Here is a 19392-nt window from a genome sequence, read left to right as displayed (position 1 = left end):
AATAAACAATTTGCTATAAATAAATAGTCAACACAAATAAGTTAATAATATCTACAACTAATTTTATAAAAACTCAATATTCTATCGCAATACATAGATGATCCCCACGTCAGTGATCGAGATTTTTAGAGGTTATATAACGGTTTTCTCATAATCTAACTTATAATAAAAGACTCCAAATAATGACACATGACATTCTCTCCTTCAACCTTATAAATTTTGTTTATATTTGTTTAATAAACTTCTTTTAATATTAATATTAATTAATAACCAATATATAGATATCATTATTTTTATCCTTGTCTTTATCTAAAATTAATAAATAACTTCAATTTACAATTTAGACCCTTTGTTTTTTTTACTTTTAACCCAAAGTTTTTCATCTTTTGCAATTTAATCCAACTCTTTTTTTACTTTTCTCAAGTTTTTCGATGCGTTCTAAATTTTGTGAGTTAACGAACCGCAATGTGCGTGTGGGGTTCAACATTTTTTCGTATATTTTTTCCCACTTAACTGGCCCGTCACGTCACATATATTTTCCTGTGTTTGACAAGTTCGTCCAACACGCAGGTCCTGGATGGACTTAATTATTTTTTTCTATGTTTTACGTTTCGGTTCAGTTTCTCTGCAACGAGCGTGCGTGATTCAAAGATTTTACGTCTGCTTTTCGTTCGACGTTATTTTTTTCCCGTTTTTATTTATTTTGTTATTTTTAGCTTTTCCGGTGTTGGTGATCGCTGACAATGGTATTAGTATTGCTACCACTTAATACAGTTTTATGACAACCGCTGCAACGTAGAGGCTTAATACTAGTCTGAAAATAAAGATTAATAGATGTTCGTCATGTGCAATTCTTCAAGATCTTCGAAAGTGGAGACATTTAGTAAAAAGCGAACAACGAATTACATAAATATTTTTCAATAAACAATTTGCTATTAGTAAATGAGATCTAAGGGACCCAAGTTTGATTCATACCCTCCTCATTATTTTTTGCGACACCTGGTGATGACGGGAGACTAGGCGAATAGGGGGAGATCGCTAGTTCGATCCTTGAACTGAGCGGGTTTTACCTCACCGCACTGTCGTGCCTTCGTGCGAGTGTTCACGGACTTCGGCCCTAGGTGAGAGTTTTCCCCAGTTCAAAAACGAGTGTATCCCGATATAATGATTTTCATCAGTAGTCCATTTAAAAGATTTGTTTCCCAGTTAAAAAATGAGATCTAATAAATAGTCAACAAATAAGTTAATATCAACAATTAATATCATAAAAACTCAATATTCTATGACAATTAATTAAACAATACTTTTCTTTCTTTATCCTCCCAAAACAACACAATCTCCGGATCTTCATGGCCCCTTTTAATTATGCTGCATTCTCACTATCACCAACACCAAGCCACCAACGGCTTCCCAATTTTTCTCTCTCATCAAAACCTTTGACTATTTTCTCTCTCTAGAAACTAAACTAAACAAAACAAAAACCCTAAAAACTAGAATATCAAAAACCCACCTCCTTTATGGACCAAACAAGTTTCCTGTGTTCCTCATTATCTTTTTCCTCATGATCTTCATCTTTGCCACAACAATCTTCTCATCAATCATCTTTTTTTCTCAATTTTTATCCAAGATTCAACCGACCCACATTAGTAAACCTTGATTTCCACACGGGTCTGTGAAAAAGTTTGCATCTTGTTGTGAATTTATGCTTCAATTTTCAGTCAAGATTCAATTGACTCACATAAGAAAATCTTGAATTCCACACGGGTTTGTGAGAAAGTTCACATCTTGTTGTGAATTTCTCAATCGACCCACATTAGAAAACCTTGAAATCCACACGGGTTGTGAAAGAGTTCACATCTTGTTGTGAATTCTTGCTTCAATTTCATGTTTTCTGTGATGGTTTATGTAGAAAAGATATGGGTATCTCTGTTTTTTATTGGGTGTTTGCAGGTTCTTGTGAATTCACAAAACCTGACATGTAATCCCAGTGATTTCAGTGGGTTAAAAGGGTTTATGCAAGAATTGGAATCCCCAATTGATGGATGGTTTGTTTCAAAGTCAAGTTGCTGTAATTGGGTGGGAATTGTTTGTGATTCTGTTTCCGGCAGGATTGTTAATCTTGAACTTCCGAATAAGCGATTATCCGGAGGGTTTTCTGATCAGATTTCCAGTTTAGATCAGCTTAGAACACTCAATCTTTCTCATAATTTCCTCAAGGGTATGATTCCAGTTTCACTTTTTAGTCTAACCAATTTGGAAACTCTTGATTTGAGTAGCAATGTGTTTAGTGGTGGTTTTCCTGTTAGTATTAACCTGCCTGCACTTAAAGTTCTAGACTTTTCTGTTAATAGTTTTCTTGATTCCATTCCTGCTGGTATTTGTGTTAATTCAACCGGAATTCGTGTGCTTAAACTCGCTGCTGGTTCGTTAATCGGAAGTATTCCAATCGAACTCCGGAATTGTGCATTCCTGGAACATATATGTGTAGCTTCCAATTCTCTTTCGGGTGCAATTCCAGAGTTTTTATTCCATTTACCAAGATTAATGGAATTGGATCTTCAGGATAACCTTTTCACTTCCATTGCCGGAATTGGTAATTCCTCTAGCCCGATTACGCGTTTGGATATCTCATCAAACCGGCTTTCGGGTGATTTACCGGATTTTTTTCATAAGTTTCCGAGGCTGACTCATTTCTCGGCCCATTCGAATAGTTTCTCAGGCCGGATTCCGTCATCATTGTCTAATTCACCTGCCATTAATTCGATCAATCTGAGAAATAATTCGTTTATTGGTCCGATCGAATTCAATTGTTCGTTGATGGCGAATCTTACTGCACTTGATCTCGGCACCAATCACTTTTCGGGTTTCATTCCCGACGATCTTTCTTCTTGCCACAAGTTAAAAGCTATAAATCTCGCTAGAAACAAATTCAACGGCGAAATCCCTCAAAGTTTTAGCAATTTTCAGTCGTTAACGTATCTTTCGCTCTCGAATTGCAGCCTCAGTAACCTTAACACCACCCTTAAGATCCTGCAACACTGCCCGAATTTAACCGTTTTGGTTCTCACCCTTAACTTTCGTGGCGAACGTCTCCCGGATGATGATTCTCTTCATTTCAAAGCGCTCAAAGCTCTCGTGATCCCGAATTGCGAACTCACGGGCGTAATTCCTCAATGGATACGCGGTTTAACGCGATTACAGCTTTTGGATCTATCCTGGAATCAGTTAACCGGAACAATTCCATCTTATTTGGGCGATTTCGAGTCTCTGTTTTACTTGGATCTATCGAATAATTCATTATCTGGAGAAATCCCGAAGAGTCTCACTCGGTTACCGAGTTTGTGTAACCTAAACGTCACTTTGGAAGAAGGTTCACCGGATTTCCCGTTTTTTAAGCGACCAAACACGAGTACTCGCGGGTTACCGCTGCAATACCGACAGATTATGAGCTTCCCGCCGTTAATTGATCTGAAATACAACTCTCTCAATGGGTCAATTTGGCCCGAATTTGGGAACTTGAAAAGGTTACATGTTTTGAATCTGAAACACAACGATTTATCGGGTGGAATCCCGAGTGAGCTGTCGGGAATGACGAGTATAGAGACGCTTGATCTGTCGTATAATAATCTGTCGGGACGGATTCCTCCTTCGCTGGTGAATTTGAACTTTTTATCGGAGTTTAGTGTCGCGTATAATCGCTTGAGTGGGATAGTCCCGAGTGGGCGTCAGTTTGGTACTTTTAGCAACTCAAGCTTTGAAGGAAACAAAGATTTATGTGGGTCTACTTGTGAAGATAGTCTCGCTACTCGATCTACAACGAGGCGATCGAAGAAAAGTAACGGACCGATTGTCGGTATGGCTGTCGGGATTGGGTTCGGAACGCTTTTTATTCTAGCACTCATGTTCTTGATCGTACTTCGTGCAACCCGTAAACAAGAAATCGGTCCCGAGAAAGATGATGGTTACTGTAGCAGCAAAGAAGAACCTGAATCGAAACTGGTAGTGTTTTTCCAAACGAAAGACGAGCTTTCGATTAATGATCTTTTGAAATCAACCAACAGTTTCGATCAAGCGAACATAATCGGTTGCGGTGGGTTCGGGCTTGTTTTCAAAGCGACACTTCCCGGTGGTCAAAAAGTAGCGATAAAACGGCTCACGGGTGATGCGGGCCAAGTGGACCGTGAGTTCCAAGCCGAAGTTGAAACCCTATCGAGAGCCCAACATCCGAATCTGGTCCTTCTTCAAGGCTACTGTCAACACAAAAACGACCGGTTTTTAATCTACTCGTTTATGGAAAACGGTAGTCTCGATTACTGGTTACACGAAAAGCCCGATGGCCCGTTAAAACTCAACTGGGCCACACGGTTACGAATCGGGCAGGGTGCGATTAAAGGTCTTGCGTATCTTCACGAATCCTGTGACCCGCATATCGTTCATCGCGATATAAAGTCGAGTAACATTCTTCTAGACGAGAATTTCGAAGCTCATTTAGCCGATTTCGGGCTTGCGAGATTATTACTCCCTCATGATACTCATGTAACTACTGATTTAGTCGGGACATTAGGGTACATTCCTCCCGAATACGGGCAAGCATCGCTTGCATCGTATAAGGGTGATGTTTATAGTTTCGGGGTTGTTTTACTGGAGCTTTTAACGGGCAAGAGACCGATGGATATGTGTAAACCGAAGGGTAGTCGGGATTTGATCTCGTGGGTGATGCAAATGAAGCAGGAAAACCGGGCGGATGAGGTTTTCGACCCGTTGATTTTCGATAAAGATAATAGTAAGGAGATGTTGTGGGTTCTTGAGATTGCTTGTGTTTGCTTAAATGAGTCTCCAAAGCTACGACCATCGAGTAAAGAGTTGCTTGATTGGTTGCATCATGGTAACATTCATACTTAGGTTAGTTTGTTTGTTTGGTTTATGTAATTTGTTTTTTTTTTCCTCTCAGTGATGTATATATTAACGTTGCAATTGATAATAATACATTCAAAGATTGTTTCATTTAAAGGTTAACTAGCTTCTTAATATTGACTAGATTTACCACTCGTCGCAATGCGGCGACGGCGTAAAACCATGCCGAATAGCACTAATGCCACGTCACCGTCAACGACAATCAATACTGAAGTTACGGTGTGTTAATGCGAATAAATTAGACTGTAACTTAAAACATAGAAAATATTTAGGACCCCCGTGTCGTAACGAACCTGTCAAACGGGAAAAAAACGGGCGACGTAAAAACGTTGAACCACACACGCACGTTGAGCCGTGCTAACTCGCAAAATCTAGTACGAAGCGTAAAATGAAACGTTATAACGTTGAACCACAAACGCGTTATGCCGTGTTAACTCGTAAAATTTGAACTGAAACGTAACACGAAAATATGCGAAATATGAAAAGTGTTGGGGACCAAAGTTAAGTAAAAAAGTTGTGAGGTTAAATTGCAATAGATGAAAACTTTTTGGTTAAAAGTAAAAGGTCAAATAGATTTGGGTTAAAAATGTAATATCAATTTGGTTTTTTTTTTTTTTTTTTGAAAAACTATCAAAGCTTTGAGTACAATACCTATATGCCGAAATATGTTCCTAATTTATAGTTTGTTAAATTTATAGTTTGTTAATTTATAGTTTGTTAATATTATTAGGTGAATTATGTGTTGTGTTACTCGGATACAAATAACAAAATAAGGATAAAGTGTACCAAATAAATAACAAGTAAAAAAGATTTAAATATTATTTTATTCTCTTTGTGTATAATGATATATCAACCTCTATTCTAAGGTGGATTTGTATATAATTATTGACCGACCTTTATTTCTAAGGTGGATTTGTATATAATTATTGACCGACTTTATTGCAAAACGCTTATTGAGGGTCAACGCATCGAATGTCAAAAGTCAATCGAATGTGTATCAACGCGTTATATCTCTTAGCGGCTAAGGTTAAGACTAGCTCACTCAAAAATATAATAAGAAACGTAAAGTTTACATACTGCGAGTCTTCAATTTTTGTAGATGATTTATTGCATAATTGTTTGAAAAATATTGTAATTTTTCTCAATCAAACAAATACAAAAATGTTATACGGCTCGTAGACATAGAGAAAATATTAGGCCGTATAACATTCTATACGAGTCGTATAACATTATATGAGGTTTGGGTCGTATAATATTCTATACGGGTCGTATAATGTTATACGACCCGTATACATGGACAAAAAAACATTCCCTAACATTTTTTTTGTACAACAATCAGTTATACGGCCGGTATAACTTTATACGAGCAGTATACATATAGGGGTGTGAAAATAAGATTTTAAGGGTGTAGAACTGTAACTTTTATATATTCACATAACTTTTGTTTACAAGTTTATATAACCCACCAGCATGATTACTTCTTCTCTAACAAGCTCCATACCCATCACTCCAAATTGAATAAACATCATGATTACTTCTTCTCTAACAAGCTGCTAATCGGAATGATGGTGGTGCTCCTTCTCAAATACGAATAAAATAAACGAAAGATTAGTGTTAATTATGTTTACCCGTTAGTTTAATTTAATTACATCCAGTTAAATTGATTTATTGATCTAATAAACAATTTAATGGAGTGGAAATATATTTTGTTTTAGGTGTCACAACAGCCCACAAAAATAGGGACCTCTGTTATATGGCCCAACTAAAACACTCAAAATCTATCGTTTTCAACTAATTTATAAGTTGAACTACGGGCGTAAAGAACAAGCCTAGAGGCTTGAGAGCTACTTGTGATCAGATTGGTTAAAAGCTTGAACGAGCTCGAGTCTGAAACAGAGCTTGTTTAGTTATCGAGCCCGAGCTTGAGCCTGAAATACAAAGGTCGTCTAGGCTCACGAGCTTAAACAAACTCAAACAGAAACATTAGTTTTTTTTTTTTTATATATATAGTATAGATAATGATGATGATAACATTGGCGAGCCGAGCTTTGGCTCATTTAAGCGATATTGAAATGAGCTCGAGCCATGCTTTTAGCTCGTTTGGGGTTGTTCTCAAAATAGCTTAAGCTTTGAATTTTATTCGCGAGCTAAGCTTGAGCTCAAATAAGTAGGCTCAAACCGAGCCGAGCTCGAGCTTCATAAAAACATGACGAGCTGAGCTCAAGCCTAATAAGGGAATCAATTAACGGCTCCATTTGATAGATACCCTAATTTTTATAAAAGAAATGTTATATTTACAAATGATTTTCATACTCTGGTTGTAAACTTGATGTGAAAAAAGGTCACATAGAAACTTAATATATTTCTTACTCATAAAATTACATTTCCCACATATACATTTCCAAGTTAGGGAATAGTGTCATGCAGCTGCGTGACACTTCCCTATTAGACCAACTATTTTAGTATTTTATATTCCTTTTAAAATTACGGTTTCGTCCTTAATTTAAAATAAAATTACGTTTTTGCCCCCACTTCAAAATAAAACTACGTTTTTGTCCTTCGCTCAAAATTACGATTTTGCCCTCGATTCAAAATTATGATTTTATCCCCAGATTACAATTACAATTTTGGCCCCAGTTCAAAATAAATTTTTGCTTTTGCCCCAAATTAAAAATGACAATTTCGCATTTTCGCCCCTTTCAAAAATTATGATTTCGCCTTAAGTTTAAAATTATGTTTTTGCCTGGTTCAAAATAAAAGTATGCTTTTACCCCCCAATTCAAATTACGATTTTACCCTCATTTCAAAATTTTGATTTTGCCCGAGTTCAAATTAAAAATATAGTTTTGTCCCCAGCTTAAAATTACAATTTTATCCTTAGTGCATAGTTATATTACGATTTTGTCTCTGGTTCAAATTTATAGTATTGCCATCACTTTAACTTTTGGCAAATTACGATTTTACCCAAGTCAACAAATACAACTTTGCCATCGGTTTAAATTACAGTATTGCTATCGTTTTAGTTTTTTTTAGCAAAACTATAAAAGTGTTTTTTTAATTGGTTGACTGGATTTAATTTTTTTCCATGTCAAGGAGCTGCCTAACGCTCGCTCGTTAATCCTGACAAACTACAGTCTTGCCCTGAGCTCAGAACTACGGTATTGTCATCGTTTTAGTTTTTTTTCCTAACAAAACTATAATAGTGTTTTTTTAATTGATTGAAAATTATTCGGCTATCGCCCCGCAACACGGGCGGTGCATCAACTAGTATATATACAAAGAAGCTTACAATACAACACTAAAATAATTATAAACTAGAACATATATACTTTAACTATAATGTAACTGCCTTTCTATGTTAAATAAACTTGTAGCACACATGAGAGTTTTATCTTTAAATTATAAAATGTGATTGACCAACATATGATAAATTTACACAATACAATCATCACCATCAACAATGTTTCTACAGACATTTTTGTACATGACAAGAATCTTCAGAACAATCTATAATCCAAAGAAGATAATCCACCAAATCAACATCAACACAAACATCTTAATCTTACCATAACATAACAAAATCAAAAAATGTTTATGCATATTTAACATCAACACGCACACACACAAACCAGCATCGATCATGAGTGGAACTCAACATCATCTTCAGATTCATGAACCGCTTGAAGTGGACCGCTTCTAAATATCGAACCATTGTCCTCTGAGATAGTATCCAGTAGACCATTTCCAAACAGACATACTTGTGGCTCAATCTTGTTCAACCGTTGATACTCGTCATCGGATAAACTCCAGTCGAATATGTCTATGTTTTTTCTTATTCTCTCAGGCTTCACACTGCATGGAAGGACGCTTGTCCCTCTTTGGAGACCCCATCGCAAAATAACCTACCGGCCAAGGGTAAATTTGTAATTACATGATGCCATAGTTATTAATGGTGAATAACGACAAATAGCGATAAGGTAACTATATGCTGCATAGCAAATAACGATAAATAGTAGGCATTATTTTATAAATAGCGATACACCAGAAAAAAAAAATTACCCGTATATTATATCAAGATACCCTGATATATACGCAATTTTAGATGTATATTTGACAAAATCTAAATCCAACTATTTATAGCTATATTTAATCGCTCTTTATATTAAAAAAAAATATAAACTGAAATCCTACTATTTATGGCTTCATACCCTTTAGTGACCTTCGACCTATACGCTACGCTATTCAGATAGCGACCGCTATTGACAATTATGCATGATGCAAGATTATATTCCATTTTTCGATTGTTCGAAAGAAAGTGCAGTGCTTCCATTTTGATACCTTTTAAATGTAAAATTCACTCTTTTGCACATGGTTTCTTTGTAAACAAAGTTTAAATTTAGCAGTATACGTTACATGTATTTTTTATAAATAATATTTAGCTGTGTGCAATAAGATGCATGCATAGTTATCTAGTTGGCCTTGAAAAAAATATGTTATTGGAAGTAGTTATGCTAAATAATACCAATAATATATTATTATTATTATTATTATAATTATTATTATTATTATATTGTAATTAAACAGGTTGTAGAAGATAAGAGTTGAAGGTGGCTACATTTTAATGAAGACGGCTGACAAAATATTAGTTAGAGGTGGCAATTTTGGCCAAATTTGTGTTATATATATTTTCTAACTGGTCAAACATTTAAAAATAACTTGTAAAAAATAGCTATTTGTTTAAAAAAGTAGTTAAAAATGAAAAGAGGTCAGTGTAAAAGTTGCTCAAAGGTATTCAAAATGCATATAAACTCCTAGATTGTTTTATATAAAATTTCATATTATTATTGTGAGAATATAGTTTCTCTAATAGTACTAAACACATTATTTATTTATAAAATTCAAAAAGAAATTAGGGTTTATGGTAAGACGCTAACAAATTAGCATATCATACTGTTAAGGAATTCGATATGTTTTCTTAAAAGTTCCTAAATTACTATAACAAATGTGTAGCCAAAATCAGAATTAAAAAAAAAAAAAAAAAATACCTGTTCGGGAGTCTTTTTATGTCGGTCTGCTATCTCTGCAACGACAGAAAGCTTCAGCATTGGCCCGTGAACCGATCTGGAACGTCTAAAAGATATACGAGGCGTTCCAGGTTCATCTTCTTCACTTGATCCACTTTCAGACGGTTTAGGAGCTGAAGTCGGTACTCCAAGCGGTGTGTGTGCAGACACATGTATAAACTTTGACTGACAGAATTTTACAAGCTCATCTTGCCTCCAAAATGGATGTAATTCCACCTGAAAAATCACAAAGCAGTCGGAATATGTTCCAAAAATCTAAAAAAAGAGAAAAAAACTTAAAAATTAAAATTTCACATTATTGCAATTCGAAGTTGCAATAAATGAAGAATACAAATCCACACAAACCCTACGTCTCACATAAGTTTGATTAATTACAATATTTGAAAATTTAGTTATATAGCAACATGACTTTCCTATATGTATACCAGCATAATATACATACATACATACACGCATACTTTCATCTGTTGTATACTAAAATTACTAGGGCTACAAACGAACCAAACGTTCAGCGAACAGTTCGTGAACCGTTCGGCAGGAAGTTTGTTTGTGTTTGTTAGTTTAATAAATGAACGAACACAAACAAGAAATTTCGTTTGTTTAGTTAAATGAACGAACATGAACGGAGGCCGCACTCGTTCATTTATGTTCGTGAACATTCGGTAACGTGTACATTTATGTTTGATAGTTTGTTAGTGCTTTTAATTTTTATATTTTATTTAAATACTTCAAAATTTTGACAAATTAAATATTTAATAAGTATCGGTGTATTATACATTCTGTTCATGAACGCTTGTCACGTATTCCATTGTTTTCATTTGTGTTCATGAACGCTCGTTACCTAAATTTAACAAACGAACAAGAACACGTTCATTTCATTAACGAACAAACACGAACAAAGAATCTCATTCGGTAAGTGTTCATGAATAATTCATGAACACATATATTTCCTTAACAAACGAACACGAACAAGGCCTAGTTCGTGTTTGTTCTGTTCGTTTGCAGCCCTAAAATTACTAACTCCAAATATATTGGAATCCAAAATTCTGTCAGTTTTCAGGGAACTTATAAGACATAGTTATGAATCTATGATAACGACAAGCTCTATAAACAACAAGAAATCCATTTTCTGCTAAACTTGCCGAAAATACAAAAAAAAAGAATTAAACATTATATTTGTGATCAAAGAAGAAAATGAAACCAACCTGATTGACTGCAGGTATAATTTTAGCAAACTTGAGCAGTTCTTTAATCTGATGTATATTAAAATTACTAACTCCAATAGCGCGAACAAGATCTATTTCAACCAACCGTTCCATCGTTTTCCACGCAGTTTTCAACTTACTCAAAAACTGTCGATATTCAGAACCCGAATTCGCAGGCGGATCAGTGGCATCACCAAAAGCCGAACTCTCGGGCCAATGCATTAAATAAAGATCTAAATACGACACGCCAAGATTCTTAAGCGAAACTCTAACCGAATTTTCAATCTTGTTAATCGAATTCAAAGAACAATAAATCTTTGAAGTTAGAAAAAGATCCTCTCTTTTTATTGAACCTCTAAAAAACTCGGTTAAAGCTTCCCCAACCTCAGCTTCATTCCCGTACAAGTGTGCACAGTCGATATGACGATAACCAACCGATAAAGCGGTTTTCACAGCTTCAACACAGAAGTCACCACCACTTTGCCAAGTTCCTAGCCCTATTGCAGGAATTTTGGCTCCTGTATTTAACAGGAAATAAGTCTCTGATGCCCCAAATCTCCCTTTCATCCCTTACAATCTTGTCTAAACTCCACAAATGTATAGAAAGAGATGATAAAACAACCCCAGAAGTCTGATTTAAGGAAGACAATAACAATTCAGGTGAAAAAAAATTCAAACTTTACGTACCAACAAAGTGCCCACCAGGTGTTTGATGAATTGTCTGAGAGAAAAACAGCAACAAAAAGCGATCTTGATTGAAACCCACTTATAGACGAACCAAAGTACTAAACACGAATGATTGATCGACTGTATAAACCAATAACAATTCAACTAAAAAAATTCAGACTTTAACCACCAAGAAAGCGCCCACCAGGTGTTTGATAAATTGTCTGAGAGAAAAACAGCAACAAAAGTGATCTTGATTGAAACCCACTTACAGACAAATCAAAGTACTAAACACGAATGATTGATCGACTGTAAGAACCAGGAAAATGGACCTCTTGATTGAAACAAAACTGATTTGTGAAACCAAAGTGTCTAATGAATGTACCTAAAATTGGACAGTATTTGGTAAAGAAAAATATGGGTCAACAAAGAACAGCCGATCAACAAAGAACAGCCGACAAAGAAGAAGAAACGCCAAACAGTTTGCTGTAAACTATAATCAATGAAATGTAATTTAATGATTTTAATCTCCTCGAGGAAATAAAGTAGGAAAAATATATGAAATAGGACAAAATGGTTGATATGTGACAGGGTGATTGGTGGGGTGGGGTGAAAAGATTCAAAGGATTAATAGTAGTGACACCTAAATCAGGTGGTGTGAAACCAACCCACAACCAAATCAAATGAAGCCAAACGTTTTTGGAATTACTGTAGCATATGAGTGGAATTTGAAGAGATTGGACCGGAAAAAAGGTCGCAGAAGACGCACTGTTGGCTTTGATGGCGGCTGACTTTTGAGCCAACAATTAGGAAATCCAACAAATTTGGTGGGTCTTTTTTAACCGTAAATTTGAATCACTCGTATTAGTGTATTATTTTGCTAACCATCTAATAATACACTAATACGAGTGTATTATACCCATGGCATTATAGCCTAGTGGTATCTTGGTGGTGGGATAAGGCTTATGACCATTAGGTCATGAGTTCGATTCCCACAAAGGGGGTTTTTCCCATATTTATTGGGTTTCCTCCTGAATTGGTGTATAGGCATTATTGCCTAGTGGAGATGGATATGATCGGGTGGTTCTGCTGGTGGCACAATGATACTCCAGTAGTCCGTCAGTGATCCAAATTTGCCGTTCAAAAAAAAAATCTAATCATATCCATTTTCACTAGGTGATAATTTGTGTATTATTGTGCTATGAGTTGAACCACACAATCATATCCATCTCCACTAAATATAAATAGTAAGGCTAGAGGGTATGGTGATTGTCCTCCAAGGGAGAATGATCCGGCACGTAGGCGCCACGTCACAGTCCTACCAAGGATGGTCCATCCCACAAAACTAGAGGGTATGGAGGATGGTCCTAGATGATCCTACCCCACCACTTTTATGTTTTTTTTAATCTTCTACTTTTTTTTAAACATTTAACAATAAACTAACAAAATATTTTCATTAAATATTAAAAACACATTACATCCTGTATAAAAAATTGTACATTAATCCTTCAGTTATTATCCACTTCCGATAAAACGCCATCGTTTCAACAATATGCCAATCGACCGCCACGTGTCCAGACCCTTATTTCATTGTGAGCCACATAAGTCCATTACTTCTAGATCGTCCCGAAAAAAGAAAAATATGAAAACATAAGTCCATTACTTCTAGATCTGTTCATCACTTTCTCTCTCTCTCTAGAATCTTCTCTCTCTAGGTTTTCCGATCGTTTCACCGCAGATCGCCATCGTCACCGGTAACATTTTATGTTTTTTTTTAAACGGTAACATTTTACATTGGTCCCCACATTTTTTTGGCATCTAGTGCCTGTCGCAAACGTCTAGGGCTTGCCGGAGAGGACGGGGACGTGGGGGCGGGATGGTGTATATGTCAGCGACGGTCCTTGTAACACCTCGAATTTTTGTGTCCAATGATGTGTTAACACGTGTCGTTTGATTACACGTGGCATTGATATTAAATAAAGGACTAATATTGACAAACCTTGAAAGTATGTGAATTCGAGGGTTATAAATGTCAAGCAAGGGTAGATATACTGCATAGTAACCCTAAATGATGCTCGTACCTTCAAACGAATAAATCATGGATCGTACGGAAGCGAAACGCGGAAGAAAGTGAGAGATTACAAGCCACAGGGGTTAACTGTGTCAACATGTTTAATTATACCTCTGAGTGACCCTTTAACGCTCCCGAGGCTTTGTAACAGTATTATACGCTCACTAGAATATACTGTATAAATTCCGCGAAGTTCCGTTTTAAAACGAGAAAGTTGTGGTCAAATTCGTATAAGAAGGGTTAAAAGCGTCAACAATGAAATATAAGACTTTCAGAATAATTAATAAACTAACCGGGGACTTAACAATGCGGGTAAATAACACGAGGTCCTTAGTTGTAATTAACCGAGGGCCAAACCGCAAAGTTACCCCTTCAAACCCGAAAGGTCAGGTTAATAATTACAAAAGATTTCGTTATTAATTACCAGGATTTTGTCATAATTACAAAAGATTTAAAAACCTGAAAATCTAACCTCTCGCGACCCGCGTTATGTTTTGGGTTAAGTTGAGGCGGGCCGCGAGCCACCTCTTATTCGCGTCTGATTTTTAAACATCAGGCGGCCCGCGTTAAAATGTGCCTAAACCTCCAGGCGGGCCGCGTGGGACGCCCAGATGCAGAAACTTTGGATTTTTATGCCTTTTGAACTTGTGAACGATCATTTGGACAATAAGTGCAGCATGGGTGCCCTCTACTTGCCTCCTAGCATCAGGGGCCACCTGCCCATCATCCATACTCACTCATAGGCTATTGTGTAATGATTTAAGAGCCATTTGAACACTATAAATAGACACATTGTGTGCATATGTTCACCACACCTCAAACACTCAACTACTGATCATTCTAAGAGCTCTCAAGTGTTCTTCCCTGTTTTCTAAGCAAGCCTAAGCTTCTGTAAGTCGTTTAGATCCTTTGTGGTTCAATTTTACTTAGTAAAGTAGCTAAAAACCAAACCGTCGTAACTACGGTTTGACTTCAAAATAAATCCGTAATGGCTCAGTTTTATGACGGATCAAAAGTAGTTATGAGTTGGTATTCATGTGGGTAATAAACCTCTAAAAGGGTTCCCTCTGATCACCACTCTAACTAGCTCAAATGTCGAGTCAAACGAATGCTTAAAAAGTCAACAGAAAGCTATTTTTGCGATTCTTGCATAATCTGTAATATAGAAGATATAAAACCTGTTTTGACACTTATAAAACATGATATTAAGTATATAAACTTGTCTAAGCTCGTTTGAATCGACCATTTGCTATATTGACCCGGTTCGGAGCCGAATGTCGCAAAAGTTTGACTTTTGCATTGACTTCAGTTCTGACCCGTTTTAGTGAGGTATAGATATGCCTTAGGACTCTCTTAGGACCAGGTTACATGATGGTATAACCCTCTGTGACCGGTTCATGGTTTTCCGAGTCTTTTACGCATTTCCGTTAATCGCCTAAAAGTTGACCGTAACGCCCTTTTTAAAAATAAAACGAGCATTTCGGACACGTGAATGGACCATAACCTTGCTTACTAAATTATAAGCATGTCCTTAAAGTTTCACGTCAATCCGAGGTCTAGAATGGGAGTTATGCTAAATAGCGCAATTAAAGTAAACTTTTGTAATAAACGGCGCAATTAGCATAACGCCTATCTAAACCAAGATTTCGTCACCAAAACTTTCACCCACTGTTGTAAAATAATATTTTTGGAATTTTAAAGATTTTTAATAATTATTACCTTGCTCATAACCTGCGGTTATGGCTACGGTTCGGTAAATACCGAATATGCCCTTTTCGGCCAAAACTTGAGTTCTACAAGGTCTTTTGACCCGATTCCAGTTACTACTGATTTTAAATAATAAATAAAGTATTTTAAACTTTATAAACTGATCGGGAAACTCAGATTTCCTGTAGAACTCGAAAAGCTCTTTAAAAGTCTTTAAAATGACCGAATAACCCCTACGGGGCATAATATTAACTAAAACTCGTTACGGGCATCACGGAAAGTATCCTACTGATACCACAACCTCTTTAAGGCATATTAACTTAGGAAACAAGCGTAGGACTCTCATGGGTAACCGTTTCGCCTATTGCGCGCACGGTTCGGCTTATGGAACTAGTTTTCATAAATTAGCCGATATGGGTCAAACCATATTATTTTGACCCTAAAATCCAGAGTGTGAACTTTAAACCCATATAAATCAAGTCTCTGAACTTGTTGGGTCAGAATCACACTCCATTCTCGGTTTTCGCCTTTTCGCGCGATTAAACCATATCTGTCTTTTGAAACCAACCGGTCTAGGCTACGGCTAATATAAAGACCCGTTAGGATTCTAATAGGTTAATTAAAACCTTCGTTCCAGAATAGGAGCCCCAGTAAAAGCTATCTGTGACGTAATCCATTAAGGAATATACTTGCAAAGGTAAATACTTTAACTTATTTTCCCTTATACGGGCTTGGGATACGGTATATTAATACCGCTTGATTGAGCATCATATCTTCCATCGCTTAGGTGGTTAATTGAATAATGTGATCGGCTCATTTAAACAGTCTTGTTACTTAAAAGCCTTTGGGGGGTTAATGACCGTTGTCCCGGATATCCTTGGCATCATTTTACGAAATGGCCACGACCTCGACATCCCGGTGTAGGCGTACACCCGGTATATTATGTCGACGTTATTATTATTAAAAGACGTAGCCGTTGGTTTTTACACTACGGATTTTACGCAATGTGGTGTGTCTATTAATCTTTAACCCGGACAGGATCCGGGCTACTGAACGCATAAAAGGACATGTAATTCGTTCACAAGATTTTAATAATTTTCCCAAGTTATAAAAGAGTTTGTGCCTCGCGCATTCAAATCAATTTTAAATAAACATTTTCAAATGTGTCAGTTGAACGTATTTACCAGTGTAAACTGACGTATTTTCCCAAAAAGATTAAGTGCAGGTACTACACGAAATTGGCTGGTAATAGCTTCCTAGCATCGTGATAAGTCCCGCAAGCTTGATGCTATATCTGACTGAACAATACTTTATTATTATTTTGATCCCCTGTGGATAAAATTCGACTTCTGTAATACACTTGATATTACATTCAAAAGGTTGAATTATATTTATCTTTATGCTTCCGCTGTGCATTTATATAATTGTGTGGTTTGACTATATTATTGCCAACTACGTCACAGTAATCCCCCACCGGGCCCACCGGTGATACACGTGGAAATCGGGGTGTGACAGGTTGGTATCAGAGCCAACATTGAGTGAATTAAACACTATCCTAACGTGTTTAATCTCAGTGACACAATTGCACATACTTGAGTCTAGACAAGAACTTAGGACAAATTCGAATTGTTATTCCAATTTTGTCTTTTCTTTATTATTGGTATTTAAAGTTTTATAAAGCAGGAAATATGCCGCCAGTGATATTCCGAGAAAGAGGAAGGGGAAGAAGAGGCAGAGGAGAGATCGTTACTCATCACGATCACGAAGCCGGGCCTTCAGGTACGCGAGCTCCTTCGACTACAAGGAGTGAAGAACCGCAGAGGCGAAGAGACCTTTACGAACCTGCGAGGCATTCCACCTCGCACAGCTCGACGCCATCATACCGGCACTCATTCGGGCCAAATTCAGAGAATGATCCCAACAACCCGCAACCCTCCTTCATCCCTCTACAGCGTTCGGTATCGCACCGAAATTTTGACGACCCTACTCCATACTTCAGAGGTCAGTTTAATCCAGCTGACTACATCCAGGAACCTTCAGGTTTTGTTCCACTAGGGCCACAAGATCACTTCTCCGAAGATCATATGGACGAAGATACTGATCCGACAGAACCTGCTCGTGGTACGCCCACGCATCCGATAGAAGTCTCTGATGGGTCATCCTTCCATGGCACACCCTATCCGGGGCCAGATAGTTTCCAAGCGTTGTTTGACCGACATGAGTGGTACTACACACCACCTCAGCAGACATCACAACAACCGCGACATCCGCAGGATCCCTCCGAGGATTCACGCTTCATGGCAGTTACGCCACCACCTCCGCCACCGGTACAGCCAGTAATGCCTGATCCGCCAAGGCGTAGGAGGACAAATGCTCGTATGTCCACACGAGGAGGAAGAGATTTCCACTTCAGCACCCCTCGACACTCTAGTAGTAGCCACTACCCGCCACTACAAGAAGAAGGACCTTAAAGTCCTATACAGGAGGCGAACTCCGCACCAGCTGCACCAAATTCGCCACCATTTGGGTATGACCAACCCATACCTGCTTACACGGGTCCAACGGCTTACAACCCGTTCGAACCGTCACAAGCACATTACAACTACAATTACGAGCACGACCCATATGTGGTGTCGGCTAGATATAATGCACGCTATCCTGACGGAGCTCATGGGAACATGGGAGCACCGGACTACTCAGCTCATGGGTATCCAATACCTCCCAGACCTCCAGTTCCGCAACAAGCTCCACAACCACGTTTCTCTCCTCCTGAACAGGAAGAGATACTCCAACGACTAGATCGTGTGGAGAGAGAGTTCGAGGAAGAGAAAAAGAGCCACCGAGGATTTCTCAAAGGCTTGGCGAACCTACTAAAGGGCAAAAAGAAGAAACGTGACCACTAGCCCTTAATAGTTGTACTAATTTCTACTTTGAAATAAGTCCCTGCGTGGACACTTATCGTATTTCAGTCCCTACGTGGACTTATCTTTTAGTCCTTACATGGACACTTATCTTATGTTAGTCCCTGCGTGGACTTGTCACTTATTTTAAACCTCTATGGAGGAATGTACTATTTAAAAGACCCGTTTAGGGCGGTATGTAATCATATTAAAATTATGGAATGTTATATTATGAATTTCATTTTGTTATCACTATATGTGAAATAAATCAAAACCATTCCTTTTCAATTGATCTGCCTAAATAAAGAATCTTAAGAGTGAAACCTAGCCTGGTGTCTTTTAAGATCCGGCCAAGATGGTACGACCAAATTAAAAGATTCAGATTCCCTGTTAACCTCTGCAAGCATGTTGACGATCATGGCAGATGTGATTCGTTAAAATCACGCACGTCATTCTTATACAATAATCCTTTAAGGGATTTCAAAAACCCAACTAAATGATTTATGGATCATGGGTTAAATCATCAATAGAGATGATCATTATTAAAACATCCATTAGTGATGTAGTGCCTACGGGCCGACCGTATTAAAACATCCATTAGTGATGTAGTGCCTACGGGCCGACCGTATTAAAACATCCATTAGTGATGTAGTGCCTACGGGCCAACTTTATTAAAACATCCATTAGTGATGTAATGCCTATGGGCCGTAATAATTATCTTATAAAGGACAAAAGACAGTAGGTGGTTTATGACTCCCTGTCAGAAAGGGGTAAAATAACTACGGTTCAAACCTCTATGCCTTTGATTCTCTGAAATCTCGGCTAATATTATAAAACATCCTCGT

General features: G+C 37.3%; 2 protein-coding genes across 2 annotated transcripts; one reads left to right on the top strand and one right to left on the bottom strand.

The window, feature by feature from the left end:
- The first annotated feature begins 1395 nt into the window (after nt 1-1395).
- LOC110918633 (phytosulfokine receptor 1) lies at nt 1396-5004 on the top strand. The gene has a single exon (XM_022162918.2). The coding sequence runs from the start codon at nt 1885-1887 to the stop codon at nt 4900-4902; it is 3018 nt and encodes a 1005-aa protein (XP_022018610.1). The 5' UTR covers nt 1396-1884; the 3' UTR covers nt 4903-5004.
- A 3296-nt stretch (nt 5005-8300) lies between these two features.
- LOC110918634 (NADPH-dependent aldo-keto reductase, chloroplastic) lies at nt 8301-12629 on the bottom strand. The gene is made up of 4 exons (XM_022162919.2): nt 11891-12629; nt 11204-11785; nt 9960-10214; nt 8301-8816 (listed from the first exon to the last, which is right to left on the bottom strand). The coding sequence occupies exons 2-4, from the start codon at nt 11768-11770 to the stop codon at nt 8553-8555; spliced, it is 1086 nt and encodes a 361-aa protein (XP_022018611.1). The 5' UTR covers nt 11771-11785; nt 11891-12629; the 3' UTR covers nt 8301-8552.
- Nucleotides 12630-19392: the final 6763 nt, after the last annotated feature.

The sequence above is a fragment of the Helianthus annuus genome, chromosome 16 (assembly GCF_002127325.2).
Source record: "Helianthus annuus cultivar XRQ/B chromosome 16, HanXRQr2.0-SUNRISE, whole genome shotgun sequence".
Classification (NCBI taxonomy): domain Eukaryota; kingdom Viridiplantae; phylum Streptophyta; class Magnoliopsida; order Asterales; family Asteraceae; genus Helianthus; species Helianthus annuus.
This window is presented reverse-complemented; position numbering and strand designations above follow the sequence as displayed.

Coding starts and splice junctions, on each gene's coding strand:
- LOC110918633 (XM_022162918.2), top strand. CDS start 1,885: ATGTTTTCTGTGATGGTTTATGTAGAAAAGATATGGGTATCTCTGTTT.
- LOC110918634 (XM_022162919.2), bottom strand. CDS start 11,770: ATGAAAGGGAGATTTGGGGCATCAGAGACTTATTTCCTGTTAAATACA. Junction 10,215..11,203: donor TTATACCTGCAGTCAATCAG/GTTGGTTTCATT, acceptor GTGATTTTTCAG/GTGGAATTACATCCATTTTG. Junction 8,817..9,959: donor ATAAAAAGACTCCCGAACAG/GTATTTTTTTTT, acceptor CTTGGCCGGTAG/GTTATTTTGCGATGGGGTCT.